The 18,023-nt window shown below is 42.3% G+C and overlaps 2 protein-coding genes across 2 annotated transcripts in view; both read right to left on the reverse strand.

Moving 5' to 3' along the window:
• Positions 1-13,132, reverse strand: part of LOC110485164 (voltage-gated delayed rectifier potassium channel KCNH4-like) — a 29,397-nt gene extending 16,265 nt beyond the window's left edge. The window contains exon 1 of the mRNA XM_036940964.2: positions 12,743-13,132. Coding sequence (XP_036796859.2) covers positions 12,743-12,818 — 76 coding nt within the window. The 5' untranslated portion in view covers positions 12,819-13,132. The remainder of the gene's footprint in view (positions 1-12,742) is intronic.
• A 2,232-nt stretch (positions 13,133-15,364) lies between these two features.
• On the reverse strand, positions 15,365-17,471 carry LOC110486261 (uncharacterized). Its single transcript, XM_021557714.3, has 2 exons — positions 17,280-17,471; positions 15,365-16,584 (listed from the first exon to the last, which is right to left on the reverse strand). Exons 1-2 carry the CDS (start codon positions 17,343-17,345, stop codon positions 16,195-16,197), a joined length of 456 nt encoding a protein of 151 aa, XP_021413389.2. The 5' UTR covers positions 17,346-17,471; the 3' UTR covers positions 15,365-16,194.
• Between the last annotated feature and the right edge of the window lie 552 nt (positions 17,472-18,023).

Consider the following 18,023-nt stretch of genomic DNA (forward strand, 5'->3'; position numbering starts at 1 on the left):
GGGCCCCCCAGCAGGCGCCTGGGGACACTAATGGGGATAGGAAATGAGCATCATGTGTAGTATCCTCACATCCTCCTGCCCATGTAACCAAAGAGAGCGCCAGCCAATCACAGGACAGGCTGGAGCTTCTGATTCAGTAGCTGCCTTTTGATTCTGTCAGACTCTACTGAAATACCAACCACCTCTCAGAGCTGCTCCCATCTGTTGAACTGTGCAGGCACATGTACTTTCAGCAGTAAGAATACAGGTGCGATATGCCCAAGTCACATTTCAGCTATGAATCATTTGTGTTGTGTTGTTCTATTTGCGTTTTAGTCATTTAGCAGACACTCTTATCCAGAGCGACTGAGTGTGTTCGTCTTCATCACAGACACTATCAGCAAAAAAAAGTCAAGCGCGAGTGTTAGTTCACAAAAGGCAAGGGTGTTATAGTTCTTTATAGACGTCTTTATTTTTATGGGAGGACGGAGGGTGCTGTGGGAGTATTTAACATACTCAGTTTTTTGTTCAAATTTGATTTGCTTGATTTAAATGTACCTCTATTTATCTGCTATTTACCTGCTTACTCTGTTCAGAGAGAGAACACCGTTGTGTATTTGGGACAGCTGTAAACATTTATGAATGAATGATATATTCCTCCATAGTGAGTTGAACAACTCATCTCCATAAAATAAATGTACCTTCTCCTGACCCTCTGTTCCACCCTTTCTAAAGGGCAAAGTAGACCGTAGTGTAGCACAGCCCCTCATTGTGCAGAGACAATTGCCGATCACAGATGTCTCCCACAATCCAATGCCTGTCCGTTGTCACCTGTCCCCAACTATCAAGTCCATTGGGTCACTGCTGTATAGAGTTTCATAGGAAATGATTCCACTGACTGAATTCAATTCCATAATTGATCTATTCATCCACTGCTCTTCCACACAGGGGTGGTTTGAGTTGGACAAGACAGAATTTCCTATTCTCACTGTACATGTGATGATGGTCTGATCGTACCCTGTCAATCAATACACTAATGATCTCCGTTTATTTTTAGATGCGTAGTGCGTAAACACCGAGGTCACAGTTTGAAAGTCTTTTCATAAGCAGCCCATTATCATTAGCTTATCTGAATAAGTCCTCCAAGGACAAAATAGACATTTGCATTGACAATACTGCAGATGTTGTGGCAGATAAGTATTACATACACACTTAGTACACAAGTCGAATTGATCATTAGTTCACACGGAGTGGTGAAGAGGACCTAAGTGCTCCAGATCTCTTGTTAAGTGAACTCTGTCATTTGAGGCGAGCCACAGTCCGACCCCCAGCCTACACTCGCCTACTGAGCCATGCACGGCTGTTGTTGAAAGGTGTATAGATGGAGGATATCTTTAGATTGAGGTAGGTTGTAAACTGTTAACCGTATACAGAATTTCCTGTCGAGAAAGACGTCATTTTTTAAGACATTTTACAAGGCAAGTCAGTTCAGAACAAATTATTATTTACAATGAAAGGAACAATGAGTTAATCGCCTTGTTCAGGGGCAGAACGACACATTTTTACCTGCCGCCGCAAAAACATCAACCTCCTGAAATGTCAGTCTCTTAAGTGACTGATGTAGAGATAATTAGTACAGAAGCTACATGAGACTTTATGTGCCCCGGATTGGGTTGCCATAGCAATTTGTAATTGTTTTAATAAAAAGCATATGGCAAAGCTGTTATTTCCACAGGGAGGAGGTAACCAGGATACGGTCCCTTTTTTATACAGGAAGAACACAAATAGATTTGCAATAAGTTAATCCCACGGGAAAACATACTGATTATTAAACAACTGCATCATTTGGACCAATAAAGTTTTTTTTTACAGTAGCTTCATGATCATCATGTTACCTGGCTTAGACTGATACAGACAAGTGAAACAAGGTTTCACTACACCAAAGCAAACAGATGGTAAAGCTCTTTCTCCAACATGACTCTATTATTCTGCTAAAATGCATCCAGTCTACCAGTCTCTCTCTCTCTAAGAGCTCTCTCTAAGAGCTTCTATTTCTCTTTGCCGCTCTCATTTTCTCCCAGAATCATTTCTGAAATGACCGTCCACACGACAAAAGGGACTTCTCCATTGTAGTGAATAACTGGCCATTTCTATTACATTTCTATTACATTTCTATTACTTTTCTATTACATTTATATGTACATTTCAGGTTCTACTCTGTGGATTATGGTACCGAGATGTCAGAGCGGAGTTATCGATTGCAGCGTGTAGTTATAGTTATATTAGATTTATGTTTGTGTGCACAGCAGAAGGCTAAAGCTTTCATTGTTGTCTCGTTGTTCATGCACTAGCTTCGGTAATTGACATCAGGTGACGAAGAGCAAAACCCAATCCAATCTACTTACATTGCACAAGCAAAAAGCCAGGCCCTTTGCGTCAATCACAACAACAATAATCACAATATGTGAATTGAAATGGAGGGGAAATGCTATTAACTAATTGTGTGCCTCAACGAGGAGGGGAAAGCTGTGTGTAGCTCCCAGCCCACACAGAGAATTAGACTGAATCATTCTGTGGAGCAACAACAAGACAACAATGAAAGCTTTAGCCTTCTGCTGTGCACACAAATACAACTATTGCTGTGTAAACGCTGCAATCGATAACTCCGCTCTGACATCCCGGTACCATAATCCACAGAGTAGAACCTGAAATGTACATATAAATGGGAATAACTGTACAATGTGTACTGTACGTTTCTACTGTATATAGTAGTTTGTTTGCATTCTGGCAACGACTAAATAATGTATTAGGAGTGAAATTAGAAATTATATAATGGATCGTTATGGAGGGAACTTTCCTTTATTACAGCGTGTTATAGTCCACCAGACATTGGGATGGGATTGATGGAGTTACTTATCAGCCTACTTTTACAGAGAGTGGATGACTGATATCGATACCCAGATGCTGTTTGATTGGCGCTTAACCCATGCATAATTAACTGTAATTTATGTCCCTGCTCACGTGTTGGGATCACTTGGCTGTCACTTTCATTAATTCTGTAATCGCTTGGTCTATTCACGTTACACAAAGGAGAGGGTCATTTAGTTGAGAGAGGCAGTCATACATACAGTGGGGTAAAAAAAAGTATTTAGTCAGCCACCAATTGATAAACAATTGATAAACTTTTGTTATTGACCAAATACTTATTTTCCACCATAATTTGCAAATCAATTCATTAACATTTTCCCTCATTTTGTCTGTCATAGTTGAAGTGTACCTATGATAAAAATTATAGGCCTCTCTCATCTTTTTAAGTGGGAGAACTTGCACAATTGGTGGCTGACTAAATACTTTTTGCCCCACTGTACATTTCATGTTGCAAATCCACCCACTTGTTGTCGCGCATGAAATTAGAATATTGGTGTCATAGGTCATAGGTTGAGGTCAATTATCTATTATACACTGTGTGGGCTCCCGAGTGGCGCAGCAGTCTAAGGCGCACAATTGGCCCAGTGTGGTCAGGGTTAGGGTTTGGCCAGGGTAGGCCATCATTGTAAATAATAATTTATTCTTAACTGATTTGCATAGTTAAATAAAGGTTCAATAAAAAATTAAAATAAAAAATAAGGAAGCTTCCCAGAACTTGGAGAGAAGAATGTCAAAGTTTTGGACTATTTTATCAGCTCCCTACAGACATTTCAAGCTCCGACTACATCTCTTCCCTTTGGATCACGGCTCCCTGCACCTCCCACTTCGCCCAGACCGGTTCAGTCTTGTCCATTAAAGCTTTTGGCCAGCTCCTCCACCCACACCATGACACGGAGGGCCTGTAACCACCAAACTTGTGAAAAACATTATTCTGACTCTGTATTTGTGTGGGTGTGTGTGTGTGCAGCCTGGTCTCATAGACTAGACGTATGATATGTTACATTTGGTATGGTTACATGAGACAGCATTCTACTTATTAAGGGAAAAACACACTCACACTACGAAAGTAGGGTGGTTGGTCGGGGTGGATGGGTAGGCAGGCGTAGGCAGGCGTATAACGCGAACGTCTAGCAACCCAAAGGTAACATGTTCGAATGTCATTATGGAAAACATTAGCATTTTAGCTAATTAGCAACTACTTAGCATGTTAGCTAACCCTTCCCATAACCTTAATTTATCAGTTTATTGTACTTTTTACCCATTTTTCTCCCCAATTGGTAGTCTAAGTCTTGTCCCATCGCTGCTACTCCCGTATGGACTCGGGAGAGGCGAGAGCCATGCGTCCTCCGAAAACACGATCCAGCCAAGCTGCATTGCTTCTTGACACACTGCTCGCTTAACCCGTAAGTCAGCCACGTGTCGGAGGAAACAACGTATAACTGGCTACCGAAGTCAGCGTGCAGCGTGCATGCGCCCAGCCCGCCACAGTCGTCGCTAGAGCGTGATGGTACAAGGACATCACGGCCAGCCAAACCCTTTCCTAACCCGGACGATGCTGGGCCAATTGTGCACCACCTCATGGGTCTTCCAGTCTCAGCTGGCTGCGACACAGCCTGGGATCGAACCCGGGTCTGTAGTTACACCGCCTTAGACCGCTGTGCCACTTGGGAGGCCCAACCCTAACCTTAACCCCTTAACCTAACCCCTAGCCTAGCTAACCTTAGTCACCTAGCTAACGTTAGCGATAGCCACCTAGCCACCTAGCTAACGTTAGCCAACAGATTGTAATTCATTACATCTCATACATTTTAGAAATCTGTAGCATATTGTACGAATTGCAATGCATTGCATATCACACAAATTGTAAATCATAACATGTCATACGAAATGGATGATGGACATCCACAAATGAATACATACCATATGAAACGTAACATATCATATCATCCTAATTGGAGTGTCCTGGGTTTACATTTACTATGTTACATCTACTCCTGAGTCCAGGTTGGTGTGTGTGTGTGAGTGTCAGTGTGTGTAATAGAGAGAGTGTGAGTGTGTTTGTCGACACACTGAATTCATTAACTCAGCCAGGACACAGATCGGCGGCCACACGCTAGCATGATGTCATGTCCCACTTCTTGTAACCCACTGAGAAGAGCGTGACCCGATCTGACCATGGGAAAGTGCATCATGTAGCTTGGACAGTAGTCCATGAGTGACATATACTTGTTGTACAAACCGTTCGGAACACCTTCCTAATATTGAGTTGCCCCCCCCTTTTGCCGTCAGAACAGCCTCAGTTCGTCGGGGCATGGACTCTACAAGGTGTCAAAAGCATTCCACAGGGATGCTGGCCCATGTTGACTACAACGATTCCTACAGTGAGTGGTGGACCATTTTTGATACACACGGTTAACTGTTGAGAGTGAAAAACCCAGCAGCATTGCAGTTCTTGACACACTAAAAACGGTGTGCCTGGCACCTACAACCATACCCCCCCGTTCAAAGGTACTTTTGTCATGTCCATTCAACCTCTGAATAGCACACATACAGTGGCAAGAAAAGTATCTGAACCCTTTTGCAATTACCTGGATTTCTGCATAAATTGGTCATACAATTTGATCTGATCTTCCTCTAAGTCACAACAATAGACAAACACAGTTTGCTTAAACTAATAACACAAACAATTATAGGTTGTCATGTCTTTACTCAACACACCGTATAAACATTCACAGTGTAGGGTGGAAAAAGTATGTGAACCCTCAGATTTAATACCTGGTTGACCCTCCTTTGGCAGCAATAACCCCTATCAAAGTTTTCTGTAGTTGCTGATCAGACCTGCACAACGGTCAAGAGGAATTTTTTGACCATTCTTCTTTACAAAACTGTTTCAGATCAGCAACATTCTTGGGATGTCTGGTGTGAACCGCTCTTTTGAGGTCATGCCACAGCATCTCAATCGGGTAGAGGTCATGACTCTGACTGAGCCACTCCAGAAGGCATATTTTATTCTGTTGAAGCCATTCTGTTGTTGATTTACTTTTGTGTTTTGGGTCGTTGTCCTGTTGCATCGCCCAACTTCTGTTGAGGTTCAATTGTCGGACAGATAGCCTTACATTCTCCTGCAAAATGTCTTGATAAACTTGGGAATTCATTTTTCTGTTGATGATAGCAAGCTGTCCAAGGCCCTGAGACAGCGAAGCAGTCCCAAACCATGATGCTCCTCCACCATACTTTATAGTTGGGACGAGGTTTTGATGTTGGTGTGCTGTACCTTTTTTTCTCCACACATAGTGTTGTGTTCCTTCCAAACAACTCAACTTTAGTTTCATCTGTCCACAGAATATGTTTGCCAGTTGCATTGTGGAACATCCAGATGCTCTTTTGCAAACTTCAGACTTGCAGCAATGTTTTTTTTGGACAGCAGTGGCTTCTTCCGTGGTGTCCTACCATGAACACCAATCTTATTTAGTGTTTTACGTATCATAGACTCGTCAACAGAGATGTTGGCATGTTCCAGTCTTTAGCTGACACTCTAAGATTCTTCTTAACCTCATTGAACATTCTGCGCTGTACTCTAGCAATCATCTTTGTAGGACGGCCACTCCTAGGGAGAGTAGCAACAGTGCTGAACTTTCTCCATGTATAGACATTTTGTCTTACTGTGGACTGATGAACATCAAGGCTTTTAGGGATATTTTTGTAACCCTTTCCAGCTTTATGCAAGTCAACATTTCTTAATCTTGGGTCTTCTGAGATCTCTTTTGTTTGAGGCATGGTTCACATCAGGAAAATAGGAAAATGCTTCTTGTGAGTAGCAAACTCACAATTTTGTAAGTGTTATTATAGGGCAGCTCTAACCAACATCTCCAATCTCGTCTCAATGATTGAACTCCAGGTTAGCTGACTCCTGACTCCAATTAGCTTTTGGGGTTCACATACGTATTCCAACCTACACTGTAAGTGTTTAAATGACAATCATTTGTGTGTTATTAGTTTAAGCAAACTGTGTTTGTCTGTTATTGTGACTTAGAATAAGATCAGATCTAATTTATGACCAATTTATGCAGAAATCCAGATAATTCCACATACTTGTTCTTGCCACTGTACACAATCACTGTCTCAATTGTCTCAAGGCTTAAAAATAGTTCTTTAGCCTGTCTCCTCCCCTTCATCTACACTGATTGAAGTGGATTTAATTAACAAGTGACATAAAGCTTTCACCTGGATTCACCTGGTCAGTCTATGTCATGGAAAGAGCAGGTGTTCCTAATGTTTTGTACACTCAGTATATATCCTATGGTCAAATGCAGAGGTGCTTAATAGATGGACAAACAGAATGCATGAACTGTGAACACATGACTAATACAAAAATAGCTTTTAGGTTGTGAGTGAGCTAAAATAAAGGGGAAATAGGGATACAGGTACTGTAAAGGGATACTTCAGGAAAAAATGAAGACCTTTATCTACTTCCCAAGATTTGTATGCCTCTGCGTGCAGTTTGAAGAGAGTTGCTAACTAGTGGTAGCGCAATTGCTAACTAGCGTTAGTGCAATGACTGCAAGTGTCTGATTTTGCACTGACACAAGTTAACATTGGCTCGCTTCATTGCCAAAATCCCGAAGTATCACTTTAATGAGGAGCAACAGAGACAGCAAACACACAACAGCCCAACAAGTGGCACTTCAATCCAAAACAACAGCACACCCACTCCTCCTCTGCTGAGCTCTCACCACTCTCTCCATCACTGTCACAGCCTGAATTACTGTCTTGACTGTCTGCCCCTCTCCAGTGCCACTTATACTCAGTGTTGACTGGCTGCCCCTCTCCAGTACCACTTACACACAGTGTTGACTGGCTGCCCCTCTCCAGTACCCCTTACACACAGTGTTGACTGGCTGCCCCTCTCCAGTACCACTTACACACAGTGTTGACTGGCTGCCCCTCTCCAGTGCCACTTACACACAGTGTTGACTGGCTGCCCCTCTCCAGTACCACTTACACACAGTGTTGACTGGCTGCCCCTCTCCAGTACCACTTACACACAGTGTTGACTGGCTGCCCCTCTCCAGTACCACTTACACACAGTGTTGACTGGCTGCCCCTCTCCAGTACTACGTACACACAGTGTTGACTGGCTGCCCCTCTCCAGTACCATGTACACACAGTGTTGACTGGCTGCCCCTCTCCAGTACCATGTACACACAGTGTTGACTGGCTGCCCCTCTCCAGTACCATGTACACACAGTGTTCACTGGCTGCCCCTCTCCAGTACCATGTACACACAGTGTTCACTGGCTGCCCCACTCCAGTACCACTTACACACAGTGTTGGGGAGTGGTGAACTACATATAGTTCTACTAGTAATTTAATTACATTTTGTAGTAGCAGTGGAGTGATAGTTGGACTAAGTGGTAGTTGAACTAAATTCAAATCTAGGTAGTGTTTTCAGTGGTTCATTATTTGCTTTGCCATGCCGTGGTGTAGCTTCAATTATATAGCTAGTTGACTCCTAATATCGCTAGTAGTAATAAGTATAATTTTGTCTTCATCTAGTGTTGTTTAGTACTGTATTTTTGCTAGCTAGGGCCATTTACTTTAAGTGCTGTCTGTCTTTCCAGTAGCCTACTTAGCCTACTTAGTCTACTTAGTGTATGAACTGCTGACTGCTCAGCAGCCACTAGGATACCTGGGGCGGCAGATAGCCTAGTGGTTAGAGCGTTGGGCCAGTAACCAAAAGTTTGCTGTATCGAATCCCCGAGCTGCCAAGGTAAAAATCTGTTGTTCTGCCCCTGAACAAGGTAGTTAACCCAGTGTTCCTAGGCTGTCATTGTAAATAAGAATTTGTTCTTAACTGACTTGCCTAGTTAAACAAAGGTTCAACTTTAAAAAATGACTTGCAGCTGATTGTTGACACATCAACCAGGAATAAAGGGCAGGGCAATTTGTGACTGTTATTGTTTTGGTAATCAGTGGCTGTATTGGAGGGGGAGTGGTTTCTCCTCTCCTATGCAATCAGCAATTAGTACCGGGAGGTGTGCTCTTCACCTCAGCTAGGCAATTAGCAATTAGTGTCAAGCCAGTCAAGGCTTCAAGATGGGTCACTCAACTGAGACTGCTCTCCTCTGTGTCACGGAGGCTTTTCGCTCTTCCAAAGCTGACTCTCTCTCCTCTGTTCTCATCCTCCTAGATCTATCTGCTGCCTTTGACACCGTGAACCATCAGATCATCCTCTCCACCCTCTCAGGGCTGGGTGTCTCAGGGTTGCATCCTACCTGGCAGGCCGCTCCTACCAGTTGACGTGGAGAGGATCTATGTCTACACCACTTACTCTCACTACTGGTGTCCCCCAGGGCTTGGTTCTAGGCCCTCACCTCTTCTCTCTATATGTAGCCAGGTGGTGAAAACACGTAGATGTATTCATTTATATCCACTAGATGGCATAGTCCCTTTAAGAGATCCTTAAATAATGTGTGAGAGAGGTTATAAGATTGTGCATGCACAGTGTGTAAGAGTGAGAGCAAGCAATTACATCGGAGAGCTGTTGAAATCCACCGTGGGTCCAACGTTACTTTAGATGGGTAAATACTGCATTTTATCTTACTCTTATACCGGAATATATGATATTCTGCATCATCTGCAGTGTATAAGAGTTTGTTTTGTAATATTTATGCAAGATGGTCATGCTAGCTTGTTGATACTTTCAGATTGACATGAGGATGTTAGCTTCTTGCCAGCTGAATACCAGTGCTCTCAGAACCACGTGGTGGAGTTAATAACATTATTTGAAGCGTGAGTAAATATCAGAATGACATTCTGTTTCCTGTAAAGCTTCAGGGTGCTGTATTTTGTTTGATTTTTGAATAATGATTGAAATATTAATATGATATTTCCCTCAGTTCCATTATGGGTGAGATGAGGATCTACTCTTCCATGAGGGGTTAGGGCATCATGTGGACAGTGTGTTTGTAAGTATTCCTATTGTTTTATGACTAAATGCATTTTTGTTTTTCATGCACAATGTCATTTTGATCATGGTCATCTTGTACCCAGATATCTGAAATGTTAGAGGTCCATTCTAACTGAACATTGTGGTATTTTCTTGTGTTTCTATAGAAAGCAGAGCCACTACCGTTCATGCATTTCACTTTGTACTTATTGTACTCATTGTTTTTATCCACTTTACGAACAGATTTATTTCACTTGATCGTGATTTAAACTGAACTTTACTTTACGGTGACTTCAACTTGCGGTGATTTCCCTCCTACATTATCCTATTTGAAATGTAAGCTTTGACAGAATAAACAACCCCAAATGAGTTTGTGTCCTGTGGAGGGTTTACTTTCGCCAGGCTACATATACACAGGGTTGGGGATGTAAGGGATTATAAAAAACGGTAACTGGAATCCGTTACGTTACCAGCAAAAATATTGTGATCAGATTACAGGTTCTTTTGAAAAACTTTTTGCCGGGAAAAATGTGACACTTCTCTGTTTTCTTAATGACATTCAAATCAGCATTGTAAAAAGGCGCAACTTTAAGTTTGTTCCACCTGAGCGTGTCTGACCACAAGTCAGTGTCCACCATGATGACACACCAAATGTGTTTGATGGATCGTGGAAAATATCAGAAATAGGCTTTTGTAGGCTACAGTCCAAGCTATGTCTTCTTCCAATGGTGTGACGGCTGTCGGCATCCAAGGATTATGCAACTTGAATAAACGCTTGGAGGTCAGGATGACAGCAGTGGCGTTGTCTACGGCGATATGGATATCACTTATTATTGGTACCTATGTAGCGCATTGATGTGAATCACACTGCTGCTCTCTCATTTAGCTATTTTTGCGTTACGGCTTGTAACTATTTGTGCGTTACGGCTGTTCAGAAATCCAAATGTGCATTTGAACCCAATAATGGTTGAATTTAAGATGCCTATCAATCTTTGTTTTTGAAACCAGTGGACAGCCAGGGAAAAATGCTCTTTTACAACAGCTGCATAGTGCGGATCCCAGGCTATGGAATAAAATTGGGGCTTTTATTGCTCAATCTAATTCATGCTGATATAAAACAAAATCCATAGGTCTAATGGACACTCGTACACTTTTGATATACTTAATAGGGCAATCTGTAGTTGCTACATCCATTTTTGGACTTATAAATTATATATAGTAATGTAAAGATATAATTTAATCATAATATTATGTCACGCCTGCTCCCACTCTCCCTCCCGGGCACTTCGAGGGCGCCAGGCTGCCCAGCACTACGCACTCCTGCCACCATCATTACGCACACCTTTTTCCCTCGTCACACTCTTCAGTAATTCATTGGACTCACCTGGACTCAATCACCTGTTTTCATTACCTCCCCTATGTTTGTCTGTTCCCTAGGTTGTTCCCGGCTTCAGCTTTATTGTCGTCATGTCGTTTTGTTCCCCCTGTTCTGACGATGTTCCTGTTCTGTCACTTGTCTGTTCATTAAATGTTCATTCCCTGTACTTGCTTCTCATCTCCAGCTTCGGTTCTTACATTATTATATGCAGTAGAAAGCGATGGGTTATAATAAGCCCACACAACCAACCCGAAAAAATTTAACAGCCAAACATGGCCAGCTATGTAAACATTGCTTTATCCTGCAATGGATGTCATTCAATTGGTAACATACATTTTTGTCTTCTTCTAATGCCTCTTAAGGGAAAAGTAATCTAAAAGTAACTGAATGTAATCCGATTCCGTTACTGAGTTTGGGTATTCCAAAAGTTACGTTACTGATTACAATTTTGGACAGGTAACTAGTAACTGTAAAGGATTACATTTAGAAAGTAATCTCCCCGACCCTGCATACACACCAAGTCACTCGGCTCCGTCATATCCTCACATGGTCTCGCCTATCATTGCTATGCAGATGACATAACTCCTTTTCTTCTTCAGCCCCTTCTGACACCCAGGTGGAGACACACATCTCTGCGTGCCTGGCAGATATCGTGCCTGGCCCACGACCTCAAGCTCAACCTTGACAAGATGGAGCTTTCTTATTTCTCCTAGATATAGGACAGACACTTCAAAACCTTATTCCTTAGGATTTCATTTTTTTTACTGTCTTTTTTGCCATTGATGGACGTGTTATTCAATGTGTTTCTGTGGTATTTGGTACTGAAGGCCAAATTCAATATTTTATCAAATACTTTTAAAATATATTTTTGGGATACCTAAAGGGTCCTAAAATGTTAAATCAAATACCTAAATGATCCATGGTAGGACCATCTTAAAACAATTCCATATGCCAGTTCATAACCCACCCCCCAACATCTTCGAGAATTTGTGTTAATCCCACAGCAGCCCCCCCCCCCCCCCCCCAAAAAAAAGTTTTGCTTCTCAATGGTTCTAATGCTTGACACCATGCGATTTGAATGAGATAGTCATAAATATATTTAAATCCGTATCGCTGTAGTTCTGAGTTAATAAAATGTAAAGGTAGCTGCCGATTGAGCCCACATACGCAGCATTTGCAGTCTCCACGAACGCAGGGACATTGCCTTTAAATCGAACTGTAACGCTGATCTTCCTCAATACTTTGGCGATACGAATTGAATCCTGCCCAAAATCAAAGCTAAAAGTTAAAGGTGGTCATATTTTCATTGACCCGCTGACACAAAATCAAAGTGGAAATCTCACAGTGAAAAGTCACAATGTATTAAACACAACTTGTTCACAACTTGTAAATGACCTCACCAGTAAATTACAATCAATCAAACCCATTGTAACACTGCAGGCATCCCAATTAGGTGGGCACGGAGGGTGGCACAAAGGCAGAAAGGCTTGAGTAAAGGGTATACTTACGGGTGCCATCAAAGTGGTTGGCGATGGTGTCCAGGAAGGTGTTCTGGGGAGCCAGGAGGCCCTTCATCACAGGCATGTTGTCCAACGATGAAGACAGAGCTGGGCTCACCAAGTCACTCCATCCCTGAACAGACAGAGCTGAGAGGAGGGTGAGTCAGACCAACGTGACTCTGCAGTCTGCACTTCAACAGATGCTTCTCCTTGATCCCGCCTCAGCACTCAGCTACAGGTCAGCTGGGTATCAGTGGCATTTACCTCAGTCTCAGGTTTATAGTCTTCCTTCTTCCACCTTTCCTCTTTATCCCAAGTAAGGCTGCTAATCTTTCTCTTTAGCTCCTTCCTTCTCTGTAGTGTGGGTAGTTATTCTTCTCACCGCGGATCAAGCTAAGGTGTTGTAACTCACTGTCAGCTTCGAGTCATCAAGTTAGGTAGTGTATCTCTCTGTTCTTCTCTCCTCACAGATCAGTCTGAAGTCTCATCTAGTCCCAGCAGGAGAGCAGGATGCGCACGCCACTTCCGTTATCTGAGTCTGTACTCTCTCTCTCTCTATCACACAGTCTTTGCCATTTTCTATCGCTCTCTCATCCCTCTCTCCCTGTTTCTGTTTCTTTGTCTCTCTCTCCCACCCTCTACTCTCTTTCTCTACCTCCCTTTCCTCTTTCTCTGTTGTCTCTCTCTTTCTTTCGCCGAAAGCGAGAGCCCCCTGCTTCTCTCCACTTCTCACTGTTTATTAACAATCAATTACTCTGTTCGTTCTCCTTCTTGCGCACGCTCTATACCTTATTTTAGTCTGTCCTCTCGTCATCTCTCTCCTTCACACACTAATAGACACTCTCTCTTGTTGCACCCCCTCTAACAGAAACACTGGCAGTCAGTAGACCAGTGAATCTCATCTGGCTTTCTCTTTCGTTCTGCCCCTCCCCTCCCTCTTTTTCTGCTGTGCACACCACTGCCATCATCCCCTTCTGATCCTGTATCCTTACTAGGAAATAGGGATGAGAATGCCCATGTATACCTGTTGACATGCACAGGGAGGCAAATTGTACATTCATAAACACATACTGTACATCATCAAAAGCCTCTAAGGTCTTATAAGCATCTTACCTAGCTAGCACATAATGTTCTGAGAACCATGTTTCTTTGCGCTTGGTGAGAGCATGGTTGTCCTCTGGTTATTTTGCATACAACCTTCCCACAACGTTCTGGGAATGGTTCAGGATAGTTGCTTGGCCTTGGAACACTCTCAGCACATTTTAAGGAGCTTGACAAAAAAACAATTTTCTTGGTATTTCATTTCTTTAACAGAACATTTCCTAAAAGTTCAAACCTGGTTATATTTAATTTAACTTTTGGTAATGTTTTAGAATCGTTCTCCAAATGGTTTGGCATTGGGAATGTTCTCAAATAATAGTTCAGAGAACATTGAGAAACAACGTTCTTCTGTGGGAATTTCAGTACTTCAGCATAACATTTCCTACAGGTTTCCTCATGGTTCTATTTAAAATAATGTTCTCAAATTGTTCCAAGTATATTAAGAAACAGTGGTATTCTGTGGGAATTTCAGTACTTCAGCATAACGTTTTCTGTAGGTTTTCTCATGGTTCTATTTAAAGTCATGTTCTCGCAACATTAAGAAGACTTTCCATAAAAACCACAAGAAAACATTAGTAACGTTCAAAGAATGTTTTAAGAATTATTTTTAAAACGTATACATTCTGTTCTCAGGGTCAACAAGGGGTCTCTCTATCCTCTATCTTGTTAAGTGTGTTCAGGTGTGTTGGCCGCGTCCACTAATTGGCCACACCTGATGTTAATGAGCACTTGTTTCCTTTGAAATGGAGTCTGTTTGAATAGACTAAAATGAACAGCTTTGTATGAATTCAAAAACATGGCATGCTAGCTCCATCCTGGTGGCCCAGTGGACAAATTCCTTAGATAGAAGCTCAAAGGTTCAAATCCCGCTGATGCCGTGCCACAATAAAAAAGAAATGTGTTTGCATGATTAATGCAAAGCAAATTAATTTCCATATGTCCTATCTGTGCTTGGAGTTCAAAACAATTAACCTAAGCTAGCAGTGTTATTAAAAGTCTTATTGAAACAGTCAGTGAAAGTTTAGGAAACTACAAAAGAAAACTCAAACTAACCTTTACATTTCATTATCAGATTGTTAATGAAACCTCCCAGGAAAACTTTCAGGGAACCATAGTAAAAATGTTCTCAGAACCTCCCTGCAACCTAAAAATGTACATTCCCAGAACCCTCCCAAAAACATTCAGTTTTACCAGTCAGGAAAATTATGGCTTCATTCTCAGAACCAATGGGAAACCTAAAATGCACATTCCCACAACATAGAAGGAACCAAATGTGCTTGCTGGGTAGCTTGGTACTGCATGAGTAGATGAATATAGAAATGTATCCCAGACAGACTCCCTCTCTCTCTTAAGCATCTGCTCTAATTAGCACCTCCTCTATACCTACCAGGCGGTCTGACACATAACCGAGAGAAAACATGGCACGGTGAGCGCTTGTTTCTGTCGATATGGCATGGTGAATTGTTGGTGTGTTTGTGACCAGGTGAGTGGATGGAAGTACTGTACGCACGAAGAACACACAAACAAGACTGCAGAATAGCCTGAGACTTTACTTCCATTACAATGGTTACAATGCTGTTTTTCAGTCATTAACGATATATAGAGTACAAACATTTAGAAAGAAGCTACAAGGTGAGAAGAGAGGGACAAAAAATGTGGCAAGAGAATGTAATGCAATGATGGAGAAATACAGTGGGTCTTGACCTCGATCTTTGGCTATACAACAGACTACAATATGTGCCCTCTGAGTAACACAGAGATCCACACAGACTTGAGCCTTGAAGCAGCTCCATGCTGCCCCCATGAGAAAAGCTGTGAAAGTGGAAGAATCATGGAGTCAGTTTGGAGAGGGAGGGCAGGTTAGAATGAAAGAGAGATGGAAAATACAGCAGACCTAGGTATTTCTGGGAAAAGTTCATTTCTGGAACATACACTCGAACAAACACACCTACCCATCCAGACATGTGCTCATGGCTGATTGAGGGGTTGATGATTTGGGCTGGTTGGGGCTATTGGAGTTGTCTGACTGTGATGCCAGTGACGTGATGCCATAACATAGACACAACTAGATGACTCAACCCTCATGACAGTCACTTTCTTCATATTTACTTTCCCATCACTTAAAATACAGAGACACCAGGGAAGCAAGTTCAACTGTGCTACGTGAAAGTTATCACATTTATTACACCAATGAGATCATATACAATATTTACAACATTACTAACAAAATTACTAACACCTGCTCCACAAACAAATTCAATCTTAAAGGAACATTTTACCCAAAACCCATGTTTTCATATATACATGTTTGACGCAGTCCCTCAAAAATGATGCATCAACATTGATGTTTTCCAGATGAGTCATTTGAACGGTAGTTGTAAAACCAACTGGGCTGTGGTAGTGGGGGCCGTCTCTAAAATGGGAAACAAGCGCATGAGCGGTTCTGCTGTGTCTTCGGTCCTCTTCCCCATCGTTAAGATTCCCGCCGCTTGGTTCCGTGACCCATGGAGTAGCTGACTCAACCGGCTCTGGAAGCGCCGTTCATCAGTTTCTTTCCGTTTACCGAGTGTGAGGATTCCAGCGGCTGCGTCATCAGTGAGGGGTCCCCTTGTCCCCGTCCCATTACCTGAGCGACAGAGCAGGACGTAAAGACGGCAGGAGTGGGATTTCTGTCTGCAACAGTTGGCAACCTCCTGAGCGTCACAGGCCAGATGAGAGACGAGTAGCAACAAGATGAGAACCTTGAGCTTCTGTCAGTAAAAGCAGATACAATATTTCAGTGTTAGAACGTCATGAGAGAAAGAGAGAGAGAGAGAGAGACAGAGACAGAAAGAGAGAGAGAGAGATTAAAAAAAAAATGTATGTCACATGCAAAGTACAGTGAAATGCCTTTCTTGCAAACTCAAACATAAACAAAGGAGAGAGTGAGATAGAGAGAGACATGCATAGGCCTATGTTAATATCATTTTATGGTTAATATGAAAAAATGAAAGCTAAAACGTACTCAGGAATATTAATTGAGATACAATCTCAGAAAGATTTCAGCCATGTCTGCAAACAACCATCCGTTTTAGAACATTTTCTTCAGACAAGGTCTTGCTATTTTTGAAAGACGATGTAATTGCTTAATACCCTTAAAACCCATTACCCAAAACCCTATTCAATAGACTGAAAGGAACTCAAACCCCTGAAAATGTCATGGCAGCGACTGACACGCTAAGTGCAAATAGTGGTGTTCCATCTCTATTCTAAAAACACTCCATGCAAATTGGGGAGCATTAGCGAGCGTTACCATTCATATTTAAATGCATCCAAAAACAATCCCTGATGTACTTTTCTGAACACCCCCTTACATGACCTTTGTCTGAGGCCCATAATAGCAGCTTAAATTATTCCACAGTATAAACATCTGTAATAGAAAGCTGTGTTACATCGTCGATCCTACCTTGGTGGTTGAGCATGCTGTGTCCATCCCTGGGGCTGTAGTAAGATGCTTTGTGTTGAAACCCATGTTCTGCCAAAGGCTGTGGGGTCCACTTCTACTCTCACCTCTCTCTGAAGCCAGTCTCCTTTTATAAGTCCCTATGTCGTCTCATTTACACCTTCCATGGACGTCATTAAGATATCTTTAGTCCAGTCGACGGGGACATCAACAAAAAGACTGTCCATCAGTGCTCATTTTCTGTTTGACTCGTTTGCTCATTTGATTGGTCTATCAGAAGTCCTTATTAATGACTCTGATCCTGCCACAGACCATCTCTAGGATATTTCCCGGGTTTTGAATAAAGTAGTGGAATGCTATTATGTCAGGCCGGCGGTGAGCTTCGTTAGGACATAGCGCTGTGATTAGTGGTGACGGAGACATGGTTAATTAGCTGCAGCAATAGACATGTTCTCATCAAAGGTATGAGGGAACACAAAGAACCATCCCTGATAACCTTTAGAAGGTGACTGACTGAATGGTCTGTAATTAGAGGGTCACCTAACAGTCCTAATGAGGGCTAATGACCATTCTCTCTATTGTATTAAATATGACATGTGTCGCTCCGGGAAGACTGACACACCTAGAACAGTGTGTTTGTTGTTTTATCCCCCTAGCTATTGGTCATTGGTGGTAGAGGCACCTTGTTCCCCTTTCCCTTTCCCTATAGGGCGGCAGGTAGCCTAGTGGTTAGAGCGTTGGGCAGTG

Source organism: Oncorhynchus mykiss, chromosome 13 (assembly GCF_057628025.1).
Source record: "Oncorhynchus mykiss isolate SJ-2025 chromosome 13, ASM5762802v1, whole genome shotgun sequence".
Classification (NCBI taxonomy): Eukaryota; Metazoa; Chordata; class Actinopteri; order Salmoniformes; family Salmonidae; genus Oncorhynchus; species Oncorhynchus mykiss.

Coding starts and splice junctions, on each gene's coding strand:
- LOC110486261 (XM_021557714.3), bottom strand. CDS start 17,345: ATGGGTTTCAACACAAAGCATCTTACTACAGCCCCAGGGATGGACACA. Junction 16,585..17,279: donor CAGCATGCTCAACCACCAAG/GTAGGATCGACG, acceptor TTTTACTGACAG/AAGCTCAAGGTTCTCATCTT.